General features: G+C 41.4%; 1 protein-coding gene across 1 annotated transcript; it reads right to left on the bottom strand.

Annotated features, from left to right (window-relative positions):
* Positions 1–921: 921 nt before the first annotated feature.
* SLC10A2 (solute carrier family 10 member 2) lies at positions 922–10,084 on the bottom strand. Its single transcript, XM_009923532.2, has 6 exons — positions 9,663–10,084; positions 6,368–6,486; positions 5,131–5,219; positions 2,811–2,986; positions 2,074–2,231; positions 922–1,055 (listed from the first exon to the last, which is right to left on the bottom strand). The coding sequence occupies exons 1-6, from the start codon at positions 10,082–10,084 to the stop codon at positions 922–924; spliced, it is 1,098 nt and encodes a 365-aa protein (XP_009921834.2).
* Positions 10,085–25,858: the final 15,774 nt, after the last annotated feature.

Genomic DNA, 25,858 nt, shown 5'->3' with positions numbered 1-25,858 from the left:
TTCAAATTTATTGAGTTCATAAAATAACGAAAACACATAACTCTCTACAAGAGCTATTATCTCGTGTTAACGGTGATGAAAGTAGTCCTAGATGAATCAGGGACAATTTTGTTCCACTTTCAAATGCCTCCCTTTCAGTGCAGAAGTTGATAATTTCTTACGCTTCCAAAATCTCTGCCTGCTCCTTTGTATGCAGCTGTCACACTGGAATTGCTCTAGGCTTACGCCCTCAGCTTTGTCTCTCTGTTCAAGTGTCCAGCACCTAAAAGACCCGGACTGAAGATGCAAAGCTGTTACTTTCTATTACTGTAGGCAAAAACCCAGAGTCATAACGTACCTTGCACTTGTTAAAATTATAGCTTTAGAATAAATTAATGCTTCAAGCAATTAGTACAGTGCAATGACTTTAGTCTACCCAGACTGACCTAAATGAAACTTTATTTCATTATTTGCTTGTTCCAATTTCATGGTTGATTCATGTTCAGTGAAAGTCCTTCAGTCTTATCAGATCTTCCACATCAACTCCTGTTGCTGCCCAGGCACTTTTACAAGATTTCTCTTTGTTTGGTGTGGGGGCTGAAACTAGCAGATGGATTTGCAGGATCATGAGCTGGAGTTGGTAATGCAAATATCTGCCTGTTTTTTTAGCAATAGCCCACCTTTATTCTGCCTTTCTTTAAATAAGACATAATAAAACATCAAATATTTTTAGGGAATTAGCTTCAAAACCAGATTCTACAATTGTGGCAGAAACCGTGTTCAAAATCAAAGTAGAAATCTTTCATAAGTTAATCATTTTAAAGTCTTACTGTACAATATCAGCAGAACTTCTCCTTTTGTTAAATAAAGCAACGGCATGTGAAAAAAAAAGTTTTAAGTAAACCGTATAACTTTTCAGCTGGTGGGAAGAGAGGTAATTGTCTATTTGGTCTCATTTGGTACAAATCCTCCATTTATTTTAGCATGTGATGATGCTGATTTTGAATCCTCTTTTTCCTCTGTTTTCTCAACATCTGTCTTTGTTTTGACCCGGTGTCTTCTGTAAAGGCGGTAGCCTGGGAATCAGTATATATTTAGTATTAAATAAAGAAATTATAACAATTGCCTGAAAAGGACACTGTAGTAACATGTAGCCATGCAACATTTTCCTTCCTCATATTGCTACAACATTCCAACACCTCCAGCCAGTTTCTTTAAAGCTATGTTTAATTATTTTATGTCAACAGCACTCATCGCTGGAAAAGTATGTTTAGAAAATAACAAGGAAAGCATTTTAAAGTCTGCATTTGGTGTTTGACTGCTTTGTGTTCCTGTTGTGTGAAGTGACTTTTAAAAGCGTTGCCTGCCTCCCTGGGGAGGACTTTGGGCTCTTGACCCTCACTTCTACACCAGTCCCGTTGGGCAGGAGCTGGGACAAAGCGGTTCGTCGGTCCCCACGCCGTTGCCTGCCGGAGAGGTGGGAGTCGGGGCTGTGTCCCCGGGGCAGTGCTCTGGTGTCGGGGAGATGGCTGGTTTGGGAGTGGGGGCTCCACAGTCCCAGCTGGTTTTAGCTGCGAGCAGCGGGGATAAGACCCTGACCCTCGGCAGCGTAGTTGTAGGAGCAGCAGTGCAACTCATGAGAGGTGTACGTGGGAGGAAAAAGGGACCTTTACCTCGAAGGGAAGATGTTTTCTCACATTAGCCGTGAAGCTAATGCCTGCTCTCTCAACAGCTGGTAGGAGGGGGAGTTTGTGCGTGCTTGTGGGGATGGCCCTGGTGGGCAGCTGTGTGCCCAGGCACCCTGGAGCAGTGGGAGAAGAGGCATTTGCCCTTCCTTGGCCAAGGGTAATAACCATCCTGTGCTCAGTGTATTCTCATGTGCCCACTTGTAGGTGGTAGAGATCCCACCTTGTGCTGAAAAAAGGGGTCTTCCAGATCTTGAACTGAGCCTTGTATATTCCTAGTTATGTATAGGGCACATATTTTCCATTTGATTATTTTTATCCCCTCTTGTTTTCTCCACATCCATGAAAAATGAGGCTGATAACAATAATGATAATTATAATGCTATAATAGAAAATAGCTATACTTTACCTCCTAAAATTAGTAGTGCAAACAACAGCTGGAAAATGCTGTAGATGAGTGGGAAAGTAAACATCAGTTCAAGTTGTTCAGGAGTGAATGAGAGCTGTACTATAGTTGAACACAGCTGAGTGTTTTGCATGCCTGTTTCCAGAGACACTGTACGACATCTAAAGGGAATAACACAAAGACCATTGTGAAATAGCAGCCTGTGGGCCCTTATGCCTTTTAGTAATCTGGATAAGCAAGAAACATACAGTAATGGATAACTAAGATAACTATTCTTCAGCTCACAGAGTCCACAAAACATTCCACAAGTCATATGGCTGTTACCACCAGAACACACACAATTTATGGCAGTTCAGCGGTTGTAAAGGACTGTGATCCACCTTCAAGTCATATATGTGACACTCACTATCATCTCCCTCTCCTGTAATGATGTTCTAAATTGTAGGCTGCTGCCCACTTATAAGTCAGGTCTGTTTCACTTATTTGAAGTGTAGGACATGGGCACACAATGGGAAGACATATGAAAGATTGGAGGAAATAGTATAGTCAGCATCTGTAAATAAACATGTGCACAAGAAAAGTTTTATCTACATATAGCATCCCAGACACAGGGTTGGGAATGAGTGACTCCAGCATAGCTAATGTTTTGGAAGCATTCTCAGCATTGATTAATCATTAAATGAAAACTTTTTTCACAGCTGAAAAAAGGGTACATGTCTTTGTCACAGAGAATTCCATACCTGTGCCAAGACATACCAGCTACACGGGCCAGAAAGAATCCCAGAGAATAGCCAGCTGCTGGAAATATAGTGCCAATGATCCATAATTTGGGTGAGATAGTCCAGGAGCCTTTGTAGAGTATTCCCCCAACCACAGCAATGAGCACGATGAGGATCGCTCCCACAATGGAACCGACCTGTGAGGGAAAGAGGAAGGGCTGTGTGACTAAGAGACCTCAACGAAATGTAATGGCATCAAACATAGCGTCAAACACGCCCGTGAGTGTCTCTGAGTCACTGACACCTCTTATTAAACATAAACCCTAAAGTTTACAGCAATGTAATTCACAGCAGGCAGACAGATTAGATAGATAGCTGCCATTTTATCCAAACAGGACATGTACAGTGTACTTCAATGTGTGACTACAGATACAGATCAAGGCACAGCTATAATAGGTATCTATAGCAGATACCTGTAAAACTAGTCTCTTGAAGCCTTGGCTATAATTGTAGTTAGAAATGGAGATTAAAAATAATTTCACAGGTGTGACGTGAGCGAGGAATGGTGCACACATTAGAAAAATTTCCCCAGAACTGTTGGGAAGCTGACAGCCTAATAGCTAGTATAAGGCACTTTTCCTCCCCACTTCTTGGGCAGTCACACTCTATGCTCAGTGTAGCATATGTTAACTCGACGCTAGATTGTTAGTGATGGGAAATTATTTGCCAAGCAGAGGAGCAGATCTTTAATGTGGCTGAAAACTTGTGTTTTAAAACTGGCTGTGAGCTCATATAGCATTTCTACATAGCCACTGAGTTGATTTTTACTTCCTCTGGCTGAATGTACTGAGATATTTACCACTGCTTGCCAAAAAAAGTGGTATCTCACTCTCTTCTCAATATCAAAGTGAAACGTCTGCCCTTATGCCACATGTTGCCGAGGATCTCACCGGCAGACTTCTGGGTCTAAGCTTAGGAGAATCCATTTCTCAGCTGAAACGTGTATTCCCATTGAACCGACTTCATCAGTCTTTGGCTGAAATCTTTTTAAGAGCACTGAGTGAACAAGTACTTTTGTTTGACTGAACTATTAACCACATGCACCTAGGAAGAAGAAACATGGTCTGGCAATGACAAGCTCTTCTATTTCACCTGGCACACTGTCTTTGTGCCTTTATCTCCATTTCTCACTATATGGACCTTAATCTGACAGCTACGGCTCAATCTTTACTTGACGCTTCATTGTCTACATAAAGCAAACTGCCAATGGATCCTACTGTGGGTTGATCACCCACTCGGTAAGAAAGAAGATGAAATGGTGTTTTGCTGAGAGAGCAAGTAGAGTTTCTTTTCATGCGAGTTAAAGTGCATGCTTTTCCCTTAACTGATTAAACAGGAATAGTACAGTTTTGAAACCAGCACTCAATAGTACCCAAGTTCATAAGTAGGCTGTGAGTGCTTTTAAAAATACAACACAATAAGCTAAGAACTGACTTAAAAGGACCTTATTTGTGTTCTCTGCTTCCTGGGCTGATAGCAGAGAAATGATAACCAAGTGTAGGTAAAATAACAGGTTGCCAGATTAGTTTTCCTTAGGAAAATTCAGAAAATATATCTGCTAACTAAGAATGGTTAACAAAGGACAAGGGTACTTAATATGTCTGACAACCATTTTAAACCTAAACCTAGTGTTCGGAATGATTAATTTGCTGTTAACATTAAATGCAGCTAAGTTTGTTGTTGTTGTTATTATTATTATTATTTTGGTGAGAAAAGTTTTTGCCAAACTGCCATATTTTTGATGCATCTGAAACTATCTTGCAAAGGCAGTTGAATTTTGTGAATAGTTTTGTTAGATTTTTTTAACAGTTGGAAGATTTTCAGATTTTTTTTTAATTAAAAATTGACTTCACACTCCCCAAAATTGCCCCCCAAAATCAGTAAAGTGGTTTAAAAGTAGAAAGTGGGTTTTTTTTGATCCAGGATGTGCTCCTTTTTTATTATTTTGCAGAGAAAACCTGCCTCCAGTTGACCTGAATGATTTTCCTTCCAATTTCAGTTTACATTATAAACTGAACTCAATTACTAACATAGTTGTAGCCAAAGACAAAAGCAGGCTCTTTGGATAATGATGGTTTCTAATAATGTATGCAACTCATGCATGTTTGTGCAGGGGGAAAGCAATACATTTCCGCAGCGTCTCATCTGTTTTCTGCTGAAAACTTCCCGGCTCTTATGAAGTCAGATACTAATACTATGAATAGCAATGTACTGCTTCAGTGGTGCCGCTGATTCCATAATTTGTCCATATTTACTAATGCTTCAGCCTTATATATCCTACCTTAAGTATGATTTTTGCTTTACTAGGCCATCTGTGGTTAACATATATTCCAAACGAAACAGGAATTATAAGAGCTACCAGTGAAATTCCTGTAAAAAAGAAGAGAGAAGAGAAGTTGAGCCCAGGTATCACGCAGAAGTTCACGACAGGAGGACAGACACCGTGTAGAGTGGCTCGGGGTGTGGAGCAAACCTTCAGAGGCTGTTTCTGGTACGCGTCCCCCAGAGCACACATGCACACTTTACCCACACCTGCCCATTTGCTTTTCTATAGAGTCTGTTATCTTTGGCAGCCTGTTGAAGTAATTGCTATTCTGCTGAGCTACATGCTCATTCACCTGCATCAGAAAGGCAGACAGAAATTTGAGTGTGCTAATCATCACTATCCTGTGATGTGAGTAGCTATATTAAATGTTCATTTTGTCTGCAGGTGTTTCGCTACTGTACCATATCAACAACTGCTTTAGAGCTTCTTTTGTTTTGGCCTCCCCCCTCCAGTATTTATTTTGAAAGCGCAAGCAACGTATGTGATTTTTTTTTTTCCCGAGGACAATGGGAAATGAAATTGAAGAATATGAAAGTGACTCTGCTGGCTCTTAAGATTAGCACAACATGGAACCGCACTTGATAAGCACTAGGGCCACAGCTCAGCAAAGCGCTGGAGCATGTATTTCCAAATACTTTGACTATTTGCTCTTTGTAGCTGGATGAGATTTTTGACAGGAAGTCAAACGAAGCCACTCCTGGCAGTGTAGATTGCAGCTTTTCAAAGAGACTCAGCAGTTTTAATCACTTGCTTAATTATCCACATGTGCTTAAGTACTTTGCCAGATTATGGCCTCAGCACTTAGCACTTTGCAGGATTGTGCCTTAAAGCTGTTACAAACACTTTCATCCAGGGGAAGCAGCTATTCCTGTGCACATTATTCTGTGTTCTTATCCCAGTACCACGCAGGTCTCCAAACTGTTTGGAAAGAAAAGCATGCACAACCTTGTGATAAATATCTGTACGCTAGTCATAATGACTTCAAATCTTTGTTCTGCAGAGCTGTGGATGCTGTGAAGTGATCTAGGTACGTAATTCCCATGGAAGTTATTGGAAAGTAGGAGGATGAGTATATTTAGAAATCTCAGGTCATTTCTTCATGACTCTGCAGGATGATGGTATAAAGGTGGTTGTTACTAGAGGGAGGATAAGGGGAGAGTCAGGAGGGAAAGTGCTGGTTCACTGGACTCACCAATGCTGTCGTAGGGGAGGACAATTGCACTAGAATCAGTCCATATCTTGGTGTAAACAAAGAGGCAAAGTGGCATCATTCCCATTGCAAACAGCGTGGAGCAAGTTGTCATGCTGATGCTGCGAAGAAATTGGTTAGAGTGACAGTTCATCTCATGCTAGCCTATGGTCTTTCTCATTTTCTTATTATGACTTCACAGCTTACAAAAGGTTGGGCAAAAAATGCTGCTGGCTACAGCCAATTTATCCTGTATATCAGGTCAGAAAAAAACTAAATGGAAGGAATGGCTTCCACTGAAAAGAAAGGAACGTAAAATGTCAACGTGTTCTGCAGGCACAGAACAATAACTTTCAGTGCAAATGAGGCAGGCAGGCAGGCAGGCATCAGGAAGGTCTGTTGGCAAGTCTGTCTGCGTGCTGTCTGTCCGGCTGGCTTCTGAGAGGGTGGCAAGCTGGACAGGGCCAGACGGACATCAAACGGAGCTTTCTGTTATACCAGCAGTTCTAGAGAGTTAAATTTTCACTCCAAAGTCAACAGCATAAACCCAAAATATTTCATCGTTTAGGATGTGTGATGTAATAAAATTCCCTTTTCTGGCTTGTTTTGCTCTAGGCCAAAGAGTAGATGCTGAGAATTACTCGGTGAAGCTAATCGTAGGTATCGTTGCTTCCTTGGTTTGTGCAAAGACATTTCTGTTTTAAAGTATAAAGTCTTGAAACCATCAGGCCTGGTACACCTTGTGCTAAAAGATGCATTCTGCTACAGGAAGGAGGAAAAGGCAAGACAGCTAAAATAAGGAGGAAATTCTCCGAATCTGAGTAGAATAGATAAAATTATGCCTACAAATCACACTCCTCTGACATAAAAATAATGAGAGAGGGTTCTAGTTAAGGGACTTTGGAAACTTCCTTATGAACCTCACTTCTGATTTCTCTTTTGCGTTGTTTGCCTTCAAAAAAGCAACTACTGACCCCATCCCACAAACAGGGCAGATCCAGAGAACTCTAGAGTAATTAATACAGAAACCACAGGAATATCTGCATTAATTTTGGTTCCTACCACGCTCTGCTTCTGAGTCATCGAATAGAACATTGCAGGAGCCTCTGGCAAGAGAGTTTCTACACACAGAGAAAAAAGAGCCATGGGCTACAATTAAGGTCAGGTGAAGCCCTGAATGGATAAAAGAGCTTATTTTTCCTACCTCCATATCTCCTACATCTTCATACTGTCCCTGTATCTACGTCCTGCTCCAAAGTCTGCACGTTCTCTAACCCCAGTCCCTGTGCTCACAGAAGCTCCCAGGGGAGCTGTGGAGGAGAGGAGATGCTGTTTCAGAAACAGTTGTTTTTGTGAAATATCAAGAGATGTCAAACCCAGACGTCCCTATGGGAAGCTTTAGAGGATATCATCTGGGTCTGAGTTACTAAGAAAGGTATAAAAACCTCATACTTCACCTCCCTGTGATTGTATGAGCAGTAGAAAATTAATTCCCGCTCTAACTTGCGGTCTGTTTGCATTGGGGCATTTTGAAGCAGGACTGTAGACAATGGTGATGAGTTGTTATGTATAAACATGAAATATTATCAGTTAAAAAAAAAAAAAAAGTTGTCTGATATGATGGACAGGCTTTCTATAATACTGTGCTAGCTTTGGAAACCAGCCAAGCTACTTGTACTGTTATTCTTCTATCAAGAACTGAAGATGCTTGCATTGCCGTCTCTGCTGTACCTCCCATATCCTCTGGTCCCTGCATTATTGTCACAAAGGTACTGACCGAAAGCCTTTGGCTTCTTAAGGTAAAGGTCTTTACCTGAAGAATAACCTTTTATAGGTATTTTCAATTTACTTCACCCTCTGCCAGCATCATGGGGTATAAACCCTACTCATTTATAGCATCATCAATTTGGATTTTTACCATTGATTTCAGTGGCGTGACTGAACATAAGGAGCTGAGAAAGCATAGTTTAGCTCAGTGTATTCTTCCAAGGAAAGATTAGGACAGAATTTCAGACTTGTGCTGGATATCTTTCCATCTCTGGTTTCTTTGACCTGTATTGATTGAAATTAAGTGTCTTACAGTTCCTAATATCATAGGTCTTTCCTTCACAGTGAGGAAGTTGCTGATTGACAAAGCTGACCTCGTACATAATTCGAAAGCTGGTATTACATTAACACTTGCATGTGACAGAAAAGTTCACTATTTTCAAAGGATGGAAAAAATGTCTTACTAAAGCTACAAATATTAACATTCTTAGTCTATTTGCCCTAGCTCCACATCTTTCTTACTTCTATTATTTTTTCCATTTCTGGTTCAGACTGGCATATGATAAATTGGATGAACGCTTCAATTTATGTTACTCTGTGGGAAACAGAGAAATGATCCTGTTTATTTTAGACCAAAGCAATCAGGATATAAAAATAAAAAGATGGCTCATTTTTAAAGGCTGTTAGAGTTAATGAACCCCCCATAGAATTTGCATCAAGAGTAGGGTTCACTTCTCCTGAGTGTTTGTTGTCCTAGGCCATGCCAGGTGCCTTACAGATCTGTTTCTGACTTCAGAGCACCCTGTCACCAAGACAATCGCATTTTGCCACAAAAGAGTTTTTTCATTGCCTCCAGTATGCAGAGCTGCCTTAGTCAGTGGCTTCTAGCCTGTAAAACTTTCCCTCAGTTTGAAGACTTTGCAGAAGGTGCCAGGAGCAGATAGAATTACCGCAAGTGATTTTTGTTTGTATTAGTTCCCAAAGAGAAAATCTATGCCTGTCTATTCATTGTATAGAACACAAAAGGAGGGAAAATATTTTTCTACAGGTGGTCTTTTTCAAGGAACATTGCTTCAAGAACTATTGCATAGCCACTATTTTGTACAGAGGATTCAGATCCTAAAATCCTTCGTTGTTGTTTTGTTTTTTTTTTTTTTTTTACTGCCCAAGATGTCGAGAGAAACAAAATCACAAAAGTAGTTCTAACTCGGACAAAGATTTCATAATCCTTAGTACCTTAGCAGTCTTCACAAATGCTATTTTCTGCAGGATCTGAAGATTTACAATAAAGACATTTTCTAATATACACAATTCTGTTATGCTGTCTTTCACATGAATTCTCAGTGCACCAAGGATATTTGCTATTCTGCTTATATTTACTACTGTTACAGAAACTAAACATCTTTATAAGAAGAAAGCTCCACCATGTGTGGGCCAGGAAGCTAAGGAAAAAAAAATCAGACGGTTCATTTCAATATGAAGTTTATAATGTAAAAAGCCAGATGAACTACTTAGAGAACGGCTGTCTTACCTTAGGTCCATGTCTCCATCCACCCAGTAGGCAATGACATTGGAGGCTGTGCCCCCCGGACAGCATCCCATGATCAGCACCACAACAGCTTGAATAGGAAGCACGTTAAATACCAAGGACAGCAAGAAGGCTGTGAGAGGCATAATTCCAAACTGGCAAAGGAAACCCACAAAAATGCCCCAGGGTTTTTTTATGTGGCCCCAGAATTTCTTAACTTCCACATTACAACCCATGGAGAACATCACCAAAGCCAGCATAATTGTTAGAACAGTACTTAAAATTACGCTCAAAGTTTCATTAAAATTATCTTCTGGTAACACACAAGATGTGCCTTTGCAAATAGTAGCATTTGCTGGACAAGCTGTGGAGTTTTCTGCCAAAGACCCAGTGTCAAATTGCTGGGAAAGAAGGTACGTCTGCATTTTGAAATACAGAACTGCTCAGTACATCGGAGGCAAACTTTCAAGCCTGTGTAAATGGTTGTCAGTGACTCCTTTTAAATGATCCAGGAAGCAATAAGGTGCAATAAATACTTGAACACCCTTACTGTTCCTGAAGGGCTTGGCACAGTGCTGATTCATATAGTTATAAAAGTTGTACTTGCTCAGTATGGTGACAATTAATCATTTATTCATACGATGATGAGGAATCGCACATCAAGAGAATAGCTATGTTAATATTTAAGGGTGTAAAGGAGGCTTGTGGTGTAACTGAGTACAGGGAATGGGAATCGCAGGAGGAAGAGAAAGTTTAGACATCATTCCTTGAATTTCTTGTGTGCCTTCGAGAAAGCCGCTCATGCATGTGCTGTCACTGGCATTACGGGGCTCTGTGGAGCGAGCGACCGAGACACAAGAAACCCCGAATAGAGGTCCTGAGCTGGGATTTGAAGCTGCAACTATCGCTAAGTGATGCAGCGCTCACCATGACACGCAGGCTCATTTGAATGCGGCGGGATCCTCATTTGGTTGTATTTCTAGTATAATAGAAGTTAGGACTGGAGTACAGGGATAACTCTAGCACAGGACTGCATGCACTTTCGCGTCACTTTAGGCTCCTGAATGCAACTTTTGTGTAATCTTTCACCTTCCGCGTATTCCTGAAGATGGCGAAGATCCCTGGCAGCAAAGTTTCCCGCGATGCGGTCCTCTAAAATATCGCCTGCGTTTTTGGCGTTGGCATGTGGAGAACCACCTCCGACTGGGTCCCTGGGTGACCCCCTGGTATCTGCCCTCCCCTGCCTGTGTCTCGCGTTGCTCCGGGTCACATCCAGCTCCACGCTGAGCTTATCGGGCTAGGGAAGAGAGGAGAGGGAGGGAGGGAAGGGAGCGAGGAGCCGTGGGCTGTGCTTATTCGGGCGACTTGGAGATTTATGGTCCTTCCGGCACCTTCTGTCAGGCACGGCTGGCGCAGTCATGCTTGGCTCCAGCGTGGGCTGGGAAGACGGTGGGCGGTGGGAGGAGGAGGAGTGTGGAGGAGGAAGGGGATGCGTTTTCCGAGCCAAGCGTGGGGAGTGGGGAGCAGAGCTTTGGGCCTTACGGCTCTAGGACGGGCGCTGGGCATGCTGTACGGCGTGGCTAACAGCTTTTTTGGGATGTGGGACCGGAGGAACTTCGCACTGTCCTTGGTGTATTTGCCTCCCGCTGTGTGTCCCCATTCTCCCACCCCTGCCTGGATTCATGTCCTTCTCTCACATGTGCTTTCCTGTGGAAATGTCATATATCAGTCAGTGCTTAGATATCTTTACTGTGCTTATCGCCCCACTAGGTGGATGCAGGGCAAATATTCATGCACTGGGTATCAAAATAACTTTGTGCCACTGATATTCTGTAAGAGCAAAAGCAGGTATGGGAGCAGCCGGGTGAGCTCTTCAAGGTAAAGCAGCAGCAGCAACAACAACAAAATAGTAGAAAGTCGGGATAATTTTGACTCTGCAGCATACTTGAATCTCAGTCTCAAGTTTTCAAAAGCCTACCAAAGTCATTGGGTCTTTTGACTGGTCAAAGGCTTACCCCTCAGGCTTCCTCCAAAATTGGGAATGTTTTCAAGGGAAGAATTTTGATGCTTCTTTACCCGCACCCAAGCTTTGGGGCAGAAGTAGCTTCAGGTGCGGATCTTAGACTAAAATCAAGTCCAAAAAATAAAGTGCAATTGATGTCCCCCAAACATCTTTAGTTTTCAGTACAGAAATATTTTTTACTAGGGTAACATGCTAAGCCATAATTATCTTCAGCAAGCAAGACTCCCTCTGAAAGCCTCAGCATTTTGTGCCTAACTTCAGTGTGCAAAATGATAGGCATTGCTATTTTTTTTTTACTTTAAACCGTGAACCATCGAGGGGGAGCTGACTGCACTAGAAAGGATTTCCCAGCATGCTCAGATGGCACCTGTTTCTTTACAAAGGGGTCAGCTAAATGGCTGTATCTCCTAAGTCACTGTTGGGTGCCTGATGGGATAATGTCAGAGTAGCTTTATCCTCCCAGGCAGCTGGCAACTCCTACCCTGTGATTAGTGCCACATCTGTGTGACGATGATATGTCTAATAGAACAACAAGCAAGGTAATAAGGAGTAGATGAAAGGAAGAGAAGGCTACAAGATCTCAGTTTGGCAGAAAACTTATTCTCCTTATTACGCATGCTTTCAAACAGAATGTTTTAGGAGCTTTTATTTTTCAATCCACGTCTTTTAAAGGGCTAGTCAGGTTTTAAAAGCACGCCTGTATTAATAAAATAAATATATTTCCTATAAAACCTGTACCACAGTCTGCATTTGCACTTAAACTTGCTTCTTGTTGAAAATAAAATTTTTGACCAAAGCATCTTGAAATCTCCAACAAGCCTTGGGGCCAGGGGTGACTTTCCTAGGCCCGTAAATGTCTGTGATGCTGTGGGAACCCAGGGTGAGCGGTTTGGGAGAAGAGGTGAGGGATCTCCAACTCACAGCGGCTATTTCTCTCACGCAGGACCTTACTTTCGCGTCCTCCCTCCTCCTGCCAAGCACGCGTCTGAGCTGTGAAGGGGTGCTCGATGCCAGCCCCCAGAAAAAGCACAGAAAAGTCCCTGCTGTTGGTCTCCAGCCTCTGCTGAGAGGTAAGAGCGTCCAGCTCTCATTTTGGGGTTGGACACTCCTTCTGGAAATGGAGCGGAGGGGGAGACCTTCCTGATCAGGCTCTGGGCTCGACCGAGGACAAACTGGGCATCAGCTACTCCCATGTGTGGCCGTGGGGGTCAGCAGGTTGTGTAAACTTAATCCGTACTTACTGCTAGGTTTGCCTTCGTTTTTTCTCCTCTGTTGTAAAAGCGATGGTTCCAAGTCATTAGTTCATCAGCTAACTGTATAAAAGCTTAGATCAGAAAAAATCCTTTCTGGAAACAGAACTGAGCCTTTCTGAATTCAACTTATTATTAGGCTGATAATGCCACAGTTTAGCACAGATGCTAATATCTATTTCAAGATATGATATCTCTTTCATGTATTGTTAGGGAACTAAACCCATATCCAAGACATTGAAATATTTACAGGCACAGTTAAAAACATGTATGTTGCAGGAGGTACAGTGTTATCAAGTAGGCAGGCAGCTCTCTTAGGAGTGCTGGATTTCAAACATTTCTCTAGTCTGTTTTGCTTTTTACAGCGTGCTTCTGGGATTTAATCCACATGCAGGCTGGTGGGAGAAAATGGATCAACAACTCCAAATTTGGCTGCTCTCTGTAAGTTTCCTTGACATCCTCAGGGAAAGCAGCATTTCAGAGATGGTTGTTAGAGGTACTGAGCTGTACAGCCTCTCTTTTATCGCCAGTTTTCCACCCAGATTATGGTGCTTAACTGGTGAGATGGACTATGTACTGCTCTGTGAACCCAACTGGCATCTTTTGCCTATTCCTATTGCATGTGTTATTTAGTGTGATTTGACGCATTTGTCACTGGCGTTCAGAGAAGAAAGCAGCAGTGAGTCTTGGGGCATTTTGGTGATGATTAACACCCCCGGTCTGATTCTGGACACTGTCTGTCAGCATACCTCAAAAATGAAAACAATCAATACTTAGAGAAACACCAGCCTAACCGTATGTTCGCATCCCCAAAGTACTTGCTGCATTCTGAATTGTCTTGAATTTCTGTGGTGATGAGGTTGCCAGCTTGTGCAAGTGAGTTTAGCGTCACTTCAGCAAACAAACCCAGGCAGATGAAACCTGTAAGGATCTGTCCCTGTGCCGACAATTAGATAATTGATTTATCCATTAACTCAAGCAGTTATAAAACATGAATAGCAGTAAGTGCATACAGAGCCCTACACTGGGAGAGACAATTTAACAGTTTGTCTTTTACGGCTGTCTGGTGCTTATTTCTGCGATGTTTCTCTTAATGAGACTTATGAATCTTCCCTGTCTGCTTAATTCAGACTCTGAAGTGCTTCTTAGTATATTTATGTCTTGGTTAGAAGAATCTTTTCTTTCAGATAATTGATTTCCTAGAGGCAATTACCTGCTTTTTACCACCATCTTTAAAAGAGAGACTGCAGTTACATCTAGTATTGGTGACCTTGTTTATAACTTTAAACTTTAGTATAACTATAGATGGAAGATTTTTTTGTTCGTTTGTTTGGAAAAAGTTGTACGACATGACTGGAAGTTTATAGAGGGCATTAAGAAAAGAAAATCTCCATGGAATAGCAGGAGAGAAACTTATGACACTGAAATACATCTAGCTCAGGATAGCTTCCTAAAGAATACTGGAAAGTCAGCTGTAAAGCTGATTTACTGAATCTTTACATTTACATTTATACATTTCACTGTCTGGTGCATGCATCTACATTCTGCCTGTTAGACTCTTTTGCTGAATCTCAAATGAAACACCAAGGGCATGGGTGCTCTTGCATTTGGCTGTTGATGAACTCAGCTGGGAAAAAACTCCTGATGCTGTACATGCTTGGATTACAGGCAAATTTAGCTTGCTGGTGTACTAGCCCTGAGAGATGCACCTTACACCCGTGGCTGAACTTCTGCACACACTTAGGAGTTGGTTTGAGGGATATGGTTCTGCTATGACTTGTCAGAACTCTAAATATTGTCTGTGCAAGGAGAAATCCATAGTGCATTTATATTTTCTGATCCATTTCAGCCTTGCCTATCTAAATCATGACAGAAAGTGGAATCTTTCAGCGTACCCATCTTCAGTAGCCAAATGCAAGCATTTTCAATAGAACAGAACATCTCATCCCCAAAGTGCATAGTTACTATGCTACTGCAGGTAAGAGCATGCAAAAGCCTTAAAGAACTTCGCTCTTTTTTGATATGTGTATGAGGGGAAATCTGCACTTCCATGCTGTTCAGCAAGGACTGTCTGCTCTGAGACAAATAATGAAAAGCTGCCAAAAGTGTAAGCCAGCCTTTTGGCTGCCAAACTGTAAGGGTGACCTCTGACATCGATTAAAAAGCTGAAAGATAGATAATTTCATACTAAATCAAAGAAATGAGTCATGCTACCACCTATAAAAGCATAAGTTTTTGAATTATTCTATTGGGTTGGAAACCCTTAATAAAAGCATGTTTTTCATGTTTCTCAGCAAGGATTGACTTTGGACTTCGAGGGCTAATACACTATGCCAATATTTCAGTGCCTTTACCTGTCCTTTCAAAGGTGTAATTTTAATTAGTAGTAAGGCTTAATTTGGCATAAGTGGTCAAAAAAATTAGATGTTTAAATTCTAGATCAAAAGTCTGATTGATTTTAAAGTCCACAAGGTTAAAGAAAATGAAGTTGTTATAGGAATTTTTATACTCTTGGGACCAAAATTGACTCTTCTAATTTCCATCAGAAGGGTAAATGACTTATGCTGTTTCTCATTTGCTGTTGTGTTGGTTTATGACATTTATCTTCTGGCAAGTAGCAAGAAACCAGTGTTTTTGCCTGCAGTTCCAATGCCCTTTCCCACCATCATCTAAGCCTTGAACCCGTCTGCCCCTTTTTAAAATTCTTATTTTGATAATTGCTACATGATTTTGATAGTTTGTCTTTGACTGAAATAATAACAACAACAACTAATTTAATTATTCTATCTGTTCTTTTGAGAAGTAAAGTTAGAGCACAGAAGGCACAGAATTAAAGTAGAATAAAACTGATAGTAAGTGAATAATGCCCACACATTCATTTACTTGTCAGTGGATGGGATGTAGCTTATCAAGGAACTAAGCCAACACTACAGGAGCAGATCAGTAGATCAAAGCATCTGGTGCTGAGGACTCTTAAAATTTCCCTACATGTAATTTGGATATTTAACTTCAGAATATTTAGTCTGGTCCCTGATCTAGGTGTCCCTGTCACGTGTGCTTTGGAACTGTCTGAAGGATCAGTATTGGGTTGGATCCATATGTCCCAAATAATATATGGGACAAATAATATGTGGGGACATAAATACTGGAGCGCATCTGCAAACTTGCAATGGGCTTTTTGGGCTTAGTTATAACCTGTTAAAGGAAACCAGCCTGCACACACCCCAAACTGCTCTGCAAAGCAACCTGACACAGAGTAAATGGGAACAGTTTGGTGATTTACTTCGACACTGCTCTAGCACTCCAGGCCAAAACAGCAAAGGGGGTTCAGCCTTGGGGTACCCACCTCATCTGCACTGGGCTGGCTGATGTGCCATGGGCGATGGGAGTTCTGTGTCCTGCAGGGGTGGTCCCAGGCGGAATATCCTAGGACATTGAAAATACCATGAGACACCTACGTTTAGACAGCTGAACCCCAGTCTGGATGGCCGTACTGGAGAAGGTGAATCGTGCCCCGATGTGCCTGAGGCTCTCTGCTGAGAGTAAGGCAAGTCTCCCCTGAATAGCTCTGAAGCAGACGGCTACGCTGGGGATGTTGAGAGCCAGGTTTTATAGAGCACATTCTTTAATGATCACAGAAACAAGAAATTTGAGGAGAAGAAATGTTACTAAGTTCCTCCTTTTAGTTTGCCCAGGGAGTTGAATAGGAGCAGAAAGCCATGCAGCTGGAATTTCTTCATGTCAGCACCGAGCGGCGCTGCTGGGAATAGGAAAAATGAGGGAAGGAGAGGAAATGGAGAAGTAAAGCTGTGGGGTTTTTTACGTTTTGGGTTTTTGTTTGATTGGTTAGTTTGTTTTGGTTTTCTCCCCATCCTTCAACAGATGTTTTGCTTTGAATTAAGGTTTAATTAATGAAGGCAAACAGATTCGTCAATTGGGGAGGTGATGGCCCTGTGGTGGTGCAGACCTCCTGGGCCACGTTGCGATGTCAGGACCAGCCCGTGTTGTGCTCTTGTTTTGGCTGCAAGTGCAGTGAGTTGGGAGAATCTGGTACTTTCTTGTCCTGGTTTCATTAGAGTGAGTTAGGATGATTAGGCACTCCCTAACCATGCCTGAAACTCCCGCTGCCTGGATCATGGCCCGCCCTGGAAGGTGCCAGAATTATCTGACAAGAATTGTGGCCAGAATGGAAATATACTGACCAAAGTCAATCATCTCGTAATCCTATAAATAGCTCTCCTAAGTGAGATACTTTGAGCTCTCCGGGACCACAGCGGGCTGCGTAATCCAGTATCTCCCCCTGAGCTGGGACATCTCTCAGGGTGGATTTCGCGAGGATTTCAAATAGTAGATTTCATGAGGATTTCCAAGATCATTCGCTGATAGATGCCGATAAAGAAGAAGGGGTCAAAGATCATCTGCTGACAAATGCTGACGAAGGAGAATAGTGAGTAATTCACTATAATTAGATTTCCTAAGTTTCAAAGATCATTTGGTACCAATAATTTACTACAATTGGCAAAGAGAGAAAAATCTTGATCATAGGTTAACCTCTATATCTGTCCATGTGTGTTTGTGTGTGTGCAATTCAATTTAGGAAACTTTGTAGTGTTAATTATAGCAAATTTTATTAAATCACTCTAGTAATTGGCTGATGATTAAGTATTGTTAAAAATCTTACGACATAATCTTGTGATTTACTGTAATAGTGCCAATAAATCTTAAATTGCTGCTACCTCAAAGTTGTGTGGGATCCATACTCACTCTTTCCCCGACAAATTGGTATAGTAAGTCAAGGGGAGTTTTTCCTTACCCTTTATATTAATTGCACTAGACATAAACTGTTGACCAAGTCTGGGACTAAGTCTGGATCCAGCCACAACTAGACTCCTCTCTGAGAAGGAGTTTAGAAAGCAAGGGCATCCTTTCTGAACCTCAGTGGGAGTGTCTCCCTTACCCTTTTACTTCTCCGGTCTCTGGGTAAATAATTTTAAATTGTTTCTAACTCGATTTTCCTTTGTATGTTTCTTCCATGTAGTAAGTAATAGAGTGAACCTTTCCATCGAACTTTGGTAAGTCACACTTTTACAAATTCCCATTAAAATCCCTTTTTGCTAATACCTTTGACAGTGATTCTTTAAGTGATTTAAATCACTCATTCACAACAGTGCCCTTCTGAAAACGGGGCCGGTCTCTGAATATGGGAGAGGCAGCTCCTTAGCATTTCTTTTTCTCATTTATGGCAGAGATTTAAACTTGGGACTTCCACATTGCATGTTGGGAGGTGCTGGTCTCGGACTGTCTTCGGAGGAGCAGCTTTACCTGTAGAGCTCAGTGGGCAGACCTGGGACCCATATATGCCATCTCTTGGGTAGGTACTCTAATTACTGGGGACTATCCTCAAATCCTGCAGATTTATAGAAAGTTCTGGGTCAGGCAGAAATATATTTTTCTGGTGAATATCAAAGAATAATCTCTTCATTAAAACTGTCTTGGTAAAAGGTGGTAAGATTTAACTAATGCTGATTCTAGAGCTTTTTGCTTGAATAAGATGAGGTGTGAGGGAGAGGAATCAGCTAATGGTGGTTACAAGCTTAACATCTCACTTATGCTAGATGCCGTGCAGGGCCATAGCAAGCGCCACTTCCCACTAGTTCTTTTTTATCTTCTAATATTTCTCATCATCCTTCAACATATGGAAAACGCCAACACTACAGGCACAGAAATGAAGAAAAATGAAAATGCAAAAGGGTATCCATTGCATATATAAATGACATATAACGAGACACCTATTTTGAAAAGCCAGTCTAAAACCATTACCCTCTTCTCCTCAGGAGAAAATTTATCTGCATGTTCATCTTCTTAACTGATTTTTAATTTTCTTAGAACACCCATCTTCATTACAGTGGGTAAAGCTGGCTGGGACTGCATAAGGTTTATGGGCCTCTAAAACTTTCAGTTCTTGATAAGACTGATTTCGGCAACTTGATTGGCTGTTTGTTTTCAGAATACCTTTTATTAGCAGCAGACACTGTTTATGAGTTCTTTAGGATTTATCTTAATATCTACAAGGTCAAATATGATTGTAAAACCTTTAGGAATGCTACGTAGATGCAACTTTATCTGGGAGCTGCTGAACTCTCAGCACTTGGGAAATTTGAGCCACCTACCTGGATATTGGAAATTTACTTTAGCAATGCATTTTTGGAAATTCAGACAGGCGGCTGTGGTTGTGGGATTTGAAAGTACGGCGGATGTGGTGCCCTTGATCTGGCGTACCGTAGGGCTGATGCAGTTGATAATAGGACTGGTACAGTTTCTGTATGAGTATGTCTGTTGTGGGCTTGTGGAAATGTGGGCATAATTCTTGGTTGATGCTTGGAGCTATACAAATAGAATAGATAGCAGCAATGAAGTTTTATTATTTAACAGAACCCGAGTAATGTTTTGGGCCTTCAGTTAGCCATTTGAGTTCTTATTTGGGTGCGCAATGCTGAGGATGCAAAAGCTTAACCACATTGAACCTGTAGGGTTTGGGACCCAGGAGAATCCACGGTTAGATGCTTGGTGTCTTCATGCAACATCCATCAAAATGGGTGAGCCCACAAAAGCAGTACAGTGGGGTGGGAGTTGTGCACAGCAACCAGTTAAAAATGCTGGGGGATCTGTCTGTGACCCCTACCCACTCCTCTTCTGCACAGCCTCCTCAAATACAAGAACTGGAACAGGACCTGGAGCCCAGCTCCCTTTTCCCACGAGCCCCGTTTGCTCAGGTCTCCTCTCTGTCCTAGTGAATATTTGATTAGAGCCCATCATTCCTGCAGGCGGGCTGAGGGAGCGCTGGCCCGGAGCAGCCCACCGGCTGTGCCCAGAGCACTTTGCAGATGTCTCGCCTGGGATCTGACTGATGCAACTCACGTCCCGCTGGGCACGGACGGCAATTTTAATTCTGCTCCCCCTTCAGCTCACGTGAGTTTTTTAACCAGCAGGCCTTGGGGTAGTAAAAAAAAAGAGCACACATGCCAGACGTGTTTTCTGTGTGTTAGTGCTCCTTGCGTGTGTTTTACATCTGTTGGTAATGTTGGTGGAGCTGGGGCACCGTCAGGCATAAATGACAGCTCAGTGAAAGCCTGAGGATCCCACCTGGAGCCAGGCTCCTGCAGTGGCAGCCTGTTAGTACCGTCCCCACAGCTCTTCTTGAGGCTGCTTGCTAGTGTGGCTATCTAGTTTGAAAATGCTTACCAAAATTATTTCCCTCAGTTGTGTTTTGAAATTATTTCCATGCAGCTATAAACTGTGTCTTATTGCTTTCATTTCTGACGCAGGTGAATGTCTCCTATTTGGAGTGGAGTGAATTAAAAAGGTGGATTCATTCCATCCTTATAAGAAAAGGAATTTCTAGATGAATATGTAAAAATAAACATATATAAACCACTACATATATACATTTATATATAAACTATATGCAACATGAATAATGATTAAATATAGGTGGGGAGGTGTTATGGTTTTTTTTTCTGAGAGAACACCTGTGCTTTCTGAGAATTTCCATGTGACTGAAATGACTCTTTAAAAAACGTTCCTAGTCTCCTTCAGTAAATGACAACATGCTTAAGAAATTACTTTTTTTTTTTTCTGCTGCTGAAATAAGTATAGGCAGTGTTTGATTTCTGCACATTGAGGTCTTCTGTAGATATTTCAGAAACATCTATTGTCTCTTCATGAGGATTTTGTGATCAGTCGAAAACCTGGTGACCTACTGTCAAGTGGCATTAATTAGGAAAGAAACCCCCATGTTGTTTTGAATGCATTTATCAGAAATGGGGACATGTAATCTCTAAACCGTGTTTTTTATGCTCCTAATCATTCTTGTGTGATTCAATACAGTTTATCTATCCCTTTGCCCTCTATGCCTCAATTTGCAAATCTATATGTATAATTATTTACATGCACAGTATTCCAGTTCAAAATGTTTGAAACATGTTTGAATGCTTTTAAGAGCTTCAGTTATTAACTGGAGGAACTTGCTTTCTTTGCCTTATGATTCCTGGACACTTAGACTATGCTTTAGTGCTGCTTTTGAACTCTCCTTCATGCATTCTGGCAATGATCTTAAAATAGGAATTAGGGTGCTCATGCATGGAAAAAGACATCACTGTGGGACTTCAATGAAATCATCAGTTGGTGACAAAACCCAGTTATCTGTTCACAGTATTATCTGTAAAAACCTTTCAAATGAGTTTTAAATAAAAGTGTATGGGCACAAAATAATAATGTAGATGTGGCTTTTGCAACAGTCAGGAATATAAAATTGATGAGTGGGACTCATTATGAAAAAATGGGACAGCACCATACTAACCAATGTATTAAAATTTAAAAATTTTATTAACCCTCTTTTAAAGCAGTTCATGTACTTTATGTCAAATAAAGTTATGGTCCAAAAATTTTTCACCTACATCTCTAAGTGTGTGGGTTTATCTTTCCCCTCTTTTTTTAACCAATGTGTCCTGGAGGTATCTTGCAGTGGAAATAAAAATATTGAAAAAGGAAGCCTTAAGAGTAGAAGGTAGATCCTTGGAGACTGAAGTAATACCATTAGTGGACAAGCTGAAATAAAAAAGCAGCTCCAATTTAGACACGCAGCCTGGTGAAGTCCATTTACAGTATAAAATATTTGTCAGAAGTACATATTTTTTTAAATAGGAAAAAACCCCCACTGGAAATGAAAGCAAAAAGTCTAAATTTTTTAGGTCACCCAAGAATATGGTTAGAAAAAAAAAGATAACTCAGGTTTAGTGCCAGCATCTGAACTAACTCCTCTTACTTTTCCTCTCTGCAGAAAAGCTGCTATTTCTGTAGTTTTATGTGGAGGAACAGTCCTATCAGGTGGCCAGTTTATTAATGTCGTGTGTGTTCCCTGGAGAAGAAGTCCTGCCCTGGTCCCTGTGCGTGGACAGATGCTCAAGGCCAGGCAGGGGTGACACATTTTGGGGGTATCGCAGGCTGCAGTGGTGATGGGGACCAGACTGCACCCTGAGCGGGATGGGAATGAGAAGATCACCAAAGCAATGCACAGGTCATGCAGCTCAAAGCTTTTCTTTGGCGTAGACTGACTTTCCGCATGTACTTTTTGTTAGCTACTCGTTGACCTTGAGATTTGATATACACTGAGCATGTTGGGGAGCGAGACCTTTATCTCTTTAACCTGCCTTACGTGTTTTCTTTGGTATCTACCTCCTCCTTCTCTGATCACTAGCAAGGATGAAGAAAACCCCTTATTAGCTTTGTAGATTCCTAGAACCAAGCTTTTAAAAGCAGTCTCTGAAGTAGGACATAGATAAATTCATGTTTATACATACAGTACAAATAGTACCACGGGAAAAATGGAACCTTGTAAGCTGGAATTTTCAGTGCTAAGATTTGAATGCAACTAGGCTTCAGATATACCTGTGCTTGCCAAACTTTGTGTATCTTGATAATTTAAACAACAGGAGCTGAGAACTTCAGGGGAAAAGTATTTCTGTGTGAATGACATCACTTATATTCAGCTAAGCCTGGGCAAGAGAGAGACCATGGCACGCCAAATAGCAGACTTGCTAGCACAGACTTGCTAGTTATACCATTATGTGAAAATTGGGAAATACTTATTCAACTGAAAGATAAAATTCTCTCTTTCTAATAAGGAAGCCTCCTTTCTACATCCTACAGGTCATCAGTCGTTCTTGGGCAATATTAATTTTCTCCTGGTTCTGTGACTGAGTGAATGAGTTGTCTGAAGGTCTCCTCTTGTTTTCAGAGCTGCTTGCGCTTGTGTTATCAGCACTGAACACCCCTGAGCAAATGGGGCTTGGTGAGACATTTGACGGGCAGAACTTTCTAGGAGTCCAATGGTCATACCGTTGCCCTCTGTGTTCGCCCTTGGTGGGACAAGAGCGACAGGCAGACACCGATTAATGCCCCAAACCCTGAGCCCTTTCTCCCTCTGAAGTCCCCTGGTGTCTCTGCCCCAGGATATTTTCGCACAGTGGAGAGAGGAGGGGTGAGATAGGAAGAGATGACTTCACACCCGAATGAGACATTGTCCCTTTCTGGTCCCCTCTGAGTAGCTGCAGCTTCACATGCGGTTAACTGGACTTCCAAGAACCGCTCCAGGAATGGGGAGGTCTCTGAACTGGAGATTGTCTCTTTTCCTCTACAGGCTTTCCAGTTCCTTACTGGAAACTACATAAGGAGGAGAATTTAACCCTTAGGCTTTGCCAATTCAATTGGTAAGTCATCTTGTCCTTTTCTTTTTTTACTTTTTTTTTGCATAACAAGAGGACCTCTGACATATTGGCAACAAAGTGCTGTAAGCTTCAGGTAGGGCTAAGGGCTAGGAATGAAAACATGTTGGTGAAGTTAAACTTTTCAAGGGAAGGTAATTGTGGAAGGGTTTTCTGGAGAGATGTGGAAGCTTTCCTTCTTGGGCTTGAGGAGGAGCATAAACAGTGAGCAAGATAAATAAATTGATAATGCCAAGGATTTTTGTTTTTAAAATGCTTTTTTTTTTTAAGTATAAGTAACAGCAGATTTTTTTTTTTTTAATCAAAAATCTGATTCAGTTAGCTATTTCTTCTGTTTTGAGACTGCCTTTTCCATCCCAGACACTTAAGTATGAACAGCCAGTTCATATGGCATTCATTGATTCTTCAGTAGCTAAATTGAAATGGGTACATCTCTTCATGCTGTCATTATTCAGCAATATGTCACCATGGAGAGTCATTTTTACCTTAGGTGAAAGAAATAATGAAAAGCCATCTATTAGCCTGTCATCATCCATAACTTCTGATGCTTATTGCTTACTCACATGCTTTATTCAGACCCATGAAGCATATGTGTTTTTCTGATTTCTGCGGTAACATTAGTTCTTTTAACGAAGTTCAGACCTGCAGTTCTATTGCTTTTTCAAAATTGTTGATACGCTTTCAGAACTGTGATGGCCTTGTGCCTTCAACCTAGAGTGATTAGCGTAAAAGAAATTAAAGAAATAGACTTTAAATTCCTCAGAAAGTTACATGGAGTGTATGGAAGAGCAATAACTGCGGAGACCTGTTAATGATCCACTACTCTGTTCAGCTCAAACCATGGCTATGTTCAGACTTTCCCTGTGTGGGAAACCACTTAGACCAAAGCTGTGTAAGGAAGTGATATGGAGAGTGGAAACATTCATAAACTAGGGAAAGAAAATAAAAAGCATTTGTTAATATATTGGCACAGTAAAGCTTAGGAGACTCAAACTTAATCTCCTAAATTGTAGGTAAGGATAAATAAACAGCATTCCCATAGGTAATTATCCGTTACCTATTTCAACACTGGGCAATATAGTACTTAATTACTTCTAAGGCAGGGCAAACTCACTTCTTTGGCTTTTTAATATCAATTTATTATTATTGGCCCCTGTAATCACTGTAAATGACAGAAACATCCTGACTAAATGATGTTTGAATTAAGCTCCATGACATGCCTGCAACAGCCCATCAAACCTAAAGGTGCAGGTGATTACCAGCAATAGTTTGACATCGGGTTTTCACACTGAACAACACTGGACAGCAAGAAATGGTGGCAATGCAAACAGTGATCAAGTAGCATGTTGACGAGAGATACTGTTCAATCCCGAAGCCTTCTGACTGTCCCAGAAGGCTTACACCCCACGGGGCAGGACTCTGCACCCGTCCAGACGAACACTTGCAGCACGAAGGTTTTAGTTAGGTAACACCAAGTCCATTGGTAAGATGTGTGGGGGAAACATCCATGGGTATAGCTTGTGGATTGTGTTACAGTCTTCAGGGTAGTGCGCGTGTACTTAATATTTTGTTACATCTGTATGGCTGTTCTCCATCCTCTGTGACTGGGATAATTAGGCTGGAAGTCTGGACCACTTGAACTTATCACGTGCATAACTTGTGGCAAAAGAGGTGTGACTGACGGTAAAAGTAGCCCACCAGTTTTGTTTATGATAAAATTTAGAAAGTTAGCAGCAGTAGGAAGGAAGACATCAAGCAGAACGACTACATCACCAGCAAATATTTTCGCTGGAAAAGATAACCACTTGACCAGCCTCCTTTCACACTCACTTGTCACCATTACCTTTTTATGACATTATCTCTGAGTTTATCTGGTTCAAAGTAGCTTCTCTGAATCTCTTTGAAGCAGTTCATGGACTCTTCGGGGTCTGAGAATGGCAGGTTGAAAACTACTGCTCTGTAGCAAAGTCACCTGGGTCTCAAAGCATTTTACCTCCTGAGAGAAATACAAATTCACATTTTTGCAACCGTGGATGCTGAAGTTCCCCTCCCCACTCCTCAGGTGTGGACGAATGCAAAAAAAAGCTTTTGCAAGGGTCCACTCCACTGAGATGCAATAAACTGCACAAATTCTCTCCTGCTTGTGAGGACAGGGAGACCTGAACTCAGATACTTTTCTAACTTGAATAAAATTGGAAGATGCTACTTAAGCAGTTTAATAAACAGAACGTCTTCAATTGTTTTGATGATTTTACCGAAAACTGAAAGGAAATGTGAGGCAGTAGGAGCAAATGTGTATATAGGTATCATTAAATGTATATTTTAGTGTATCTTACTATACATTGACTGTATATCTTACATTATTTTTTATAATACAAATTTTGAATTTTGAAATTATTCCTTCTATAGCAATGCTTTTGTCCACCTGTGAGTTAGAGACTCCCTGCCATCCCAGACCTCGATTTGATAGGAAAAATCTCATGTGACAAAACTATAAAGATGTATGTATCCACGAGAAATCTAGAAACAGACAGACCGCGGTAGTTCAAGATAAGTACTTTATGAAGAAGTGGAATTTTTAGAGGTAGCAAATGTAACAGGACGCTTGGCTGGTTTTTTTTTTGTCTTGGGAACTGTGGTCAC

The sequence above is a fragment of the Haliaeetus albicilla genome, chromosome 15, assembly GCF_947461875.1.
Source record: "Haliaeetus albicilla chromosome 15, bHalAlb1.1, whole genome shotgun sequence".
NCBI lineage: Eukaryota > Metazoa > Chordata > Aves > Accipitriformes > Accipitridae > Haliaeetus > Haliaeetus albicilla.
The sequence above is the reverse complement of the archived record's forward strand: the minus strand, read 5'-3'. Positions and strand labels throughout refer to the sequence as shown.

What these genes read in the sequence shown, in the direction of transcription:
- SLC10A2 (XM_009923532.2), bottom strand. Translation starts at nt 10,084, where the DNA reads ATGCAGACGTACCTTCTTTCCCAGCAATTTGACACTGGGTCTTTGGCA. An exon ending in AAGCAAAAATCATACTTAAG is followed by an intron (nt 2,987 to 5,130) that starts GTAGGATATATA and finishes TTTCCCTCACAG; the next exon opens with GTCGGTTCCATTGTGGGAGC. An exon ending in TGCACTACTAATTTTAGGAG is followed by an intron (nt 1,056 to 2,073) that starts GTAAAGTATAGC and finishes ACTGATTCCCAG; the next exon opens with GCTACCGCCTTTACAGAAGA.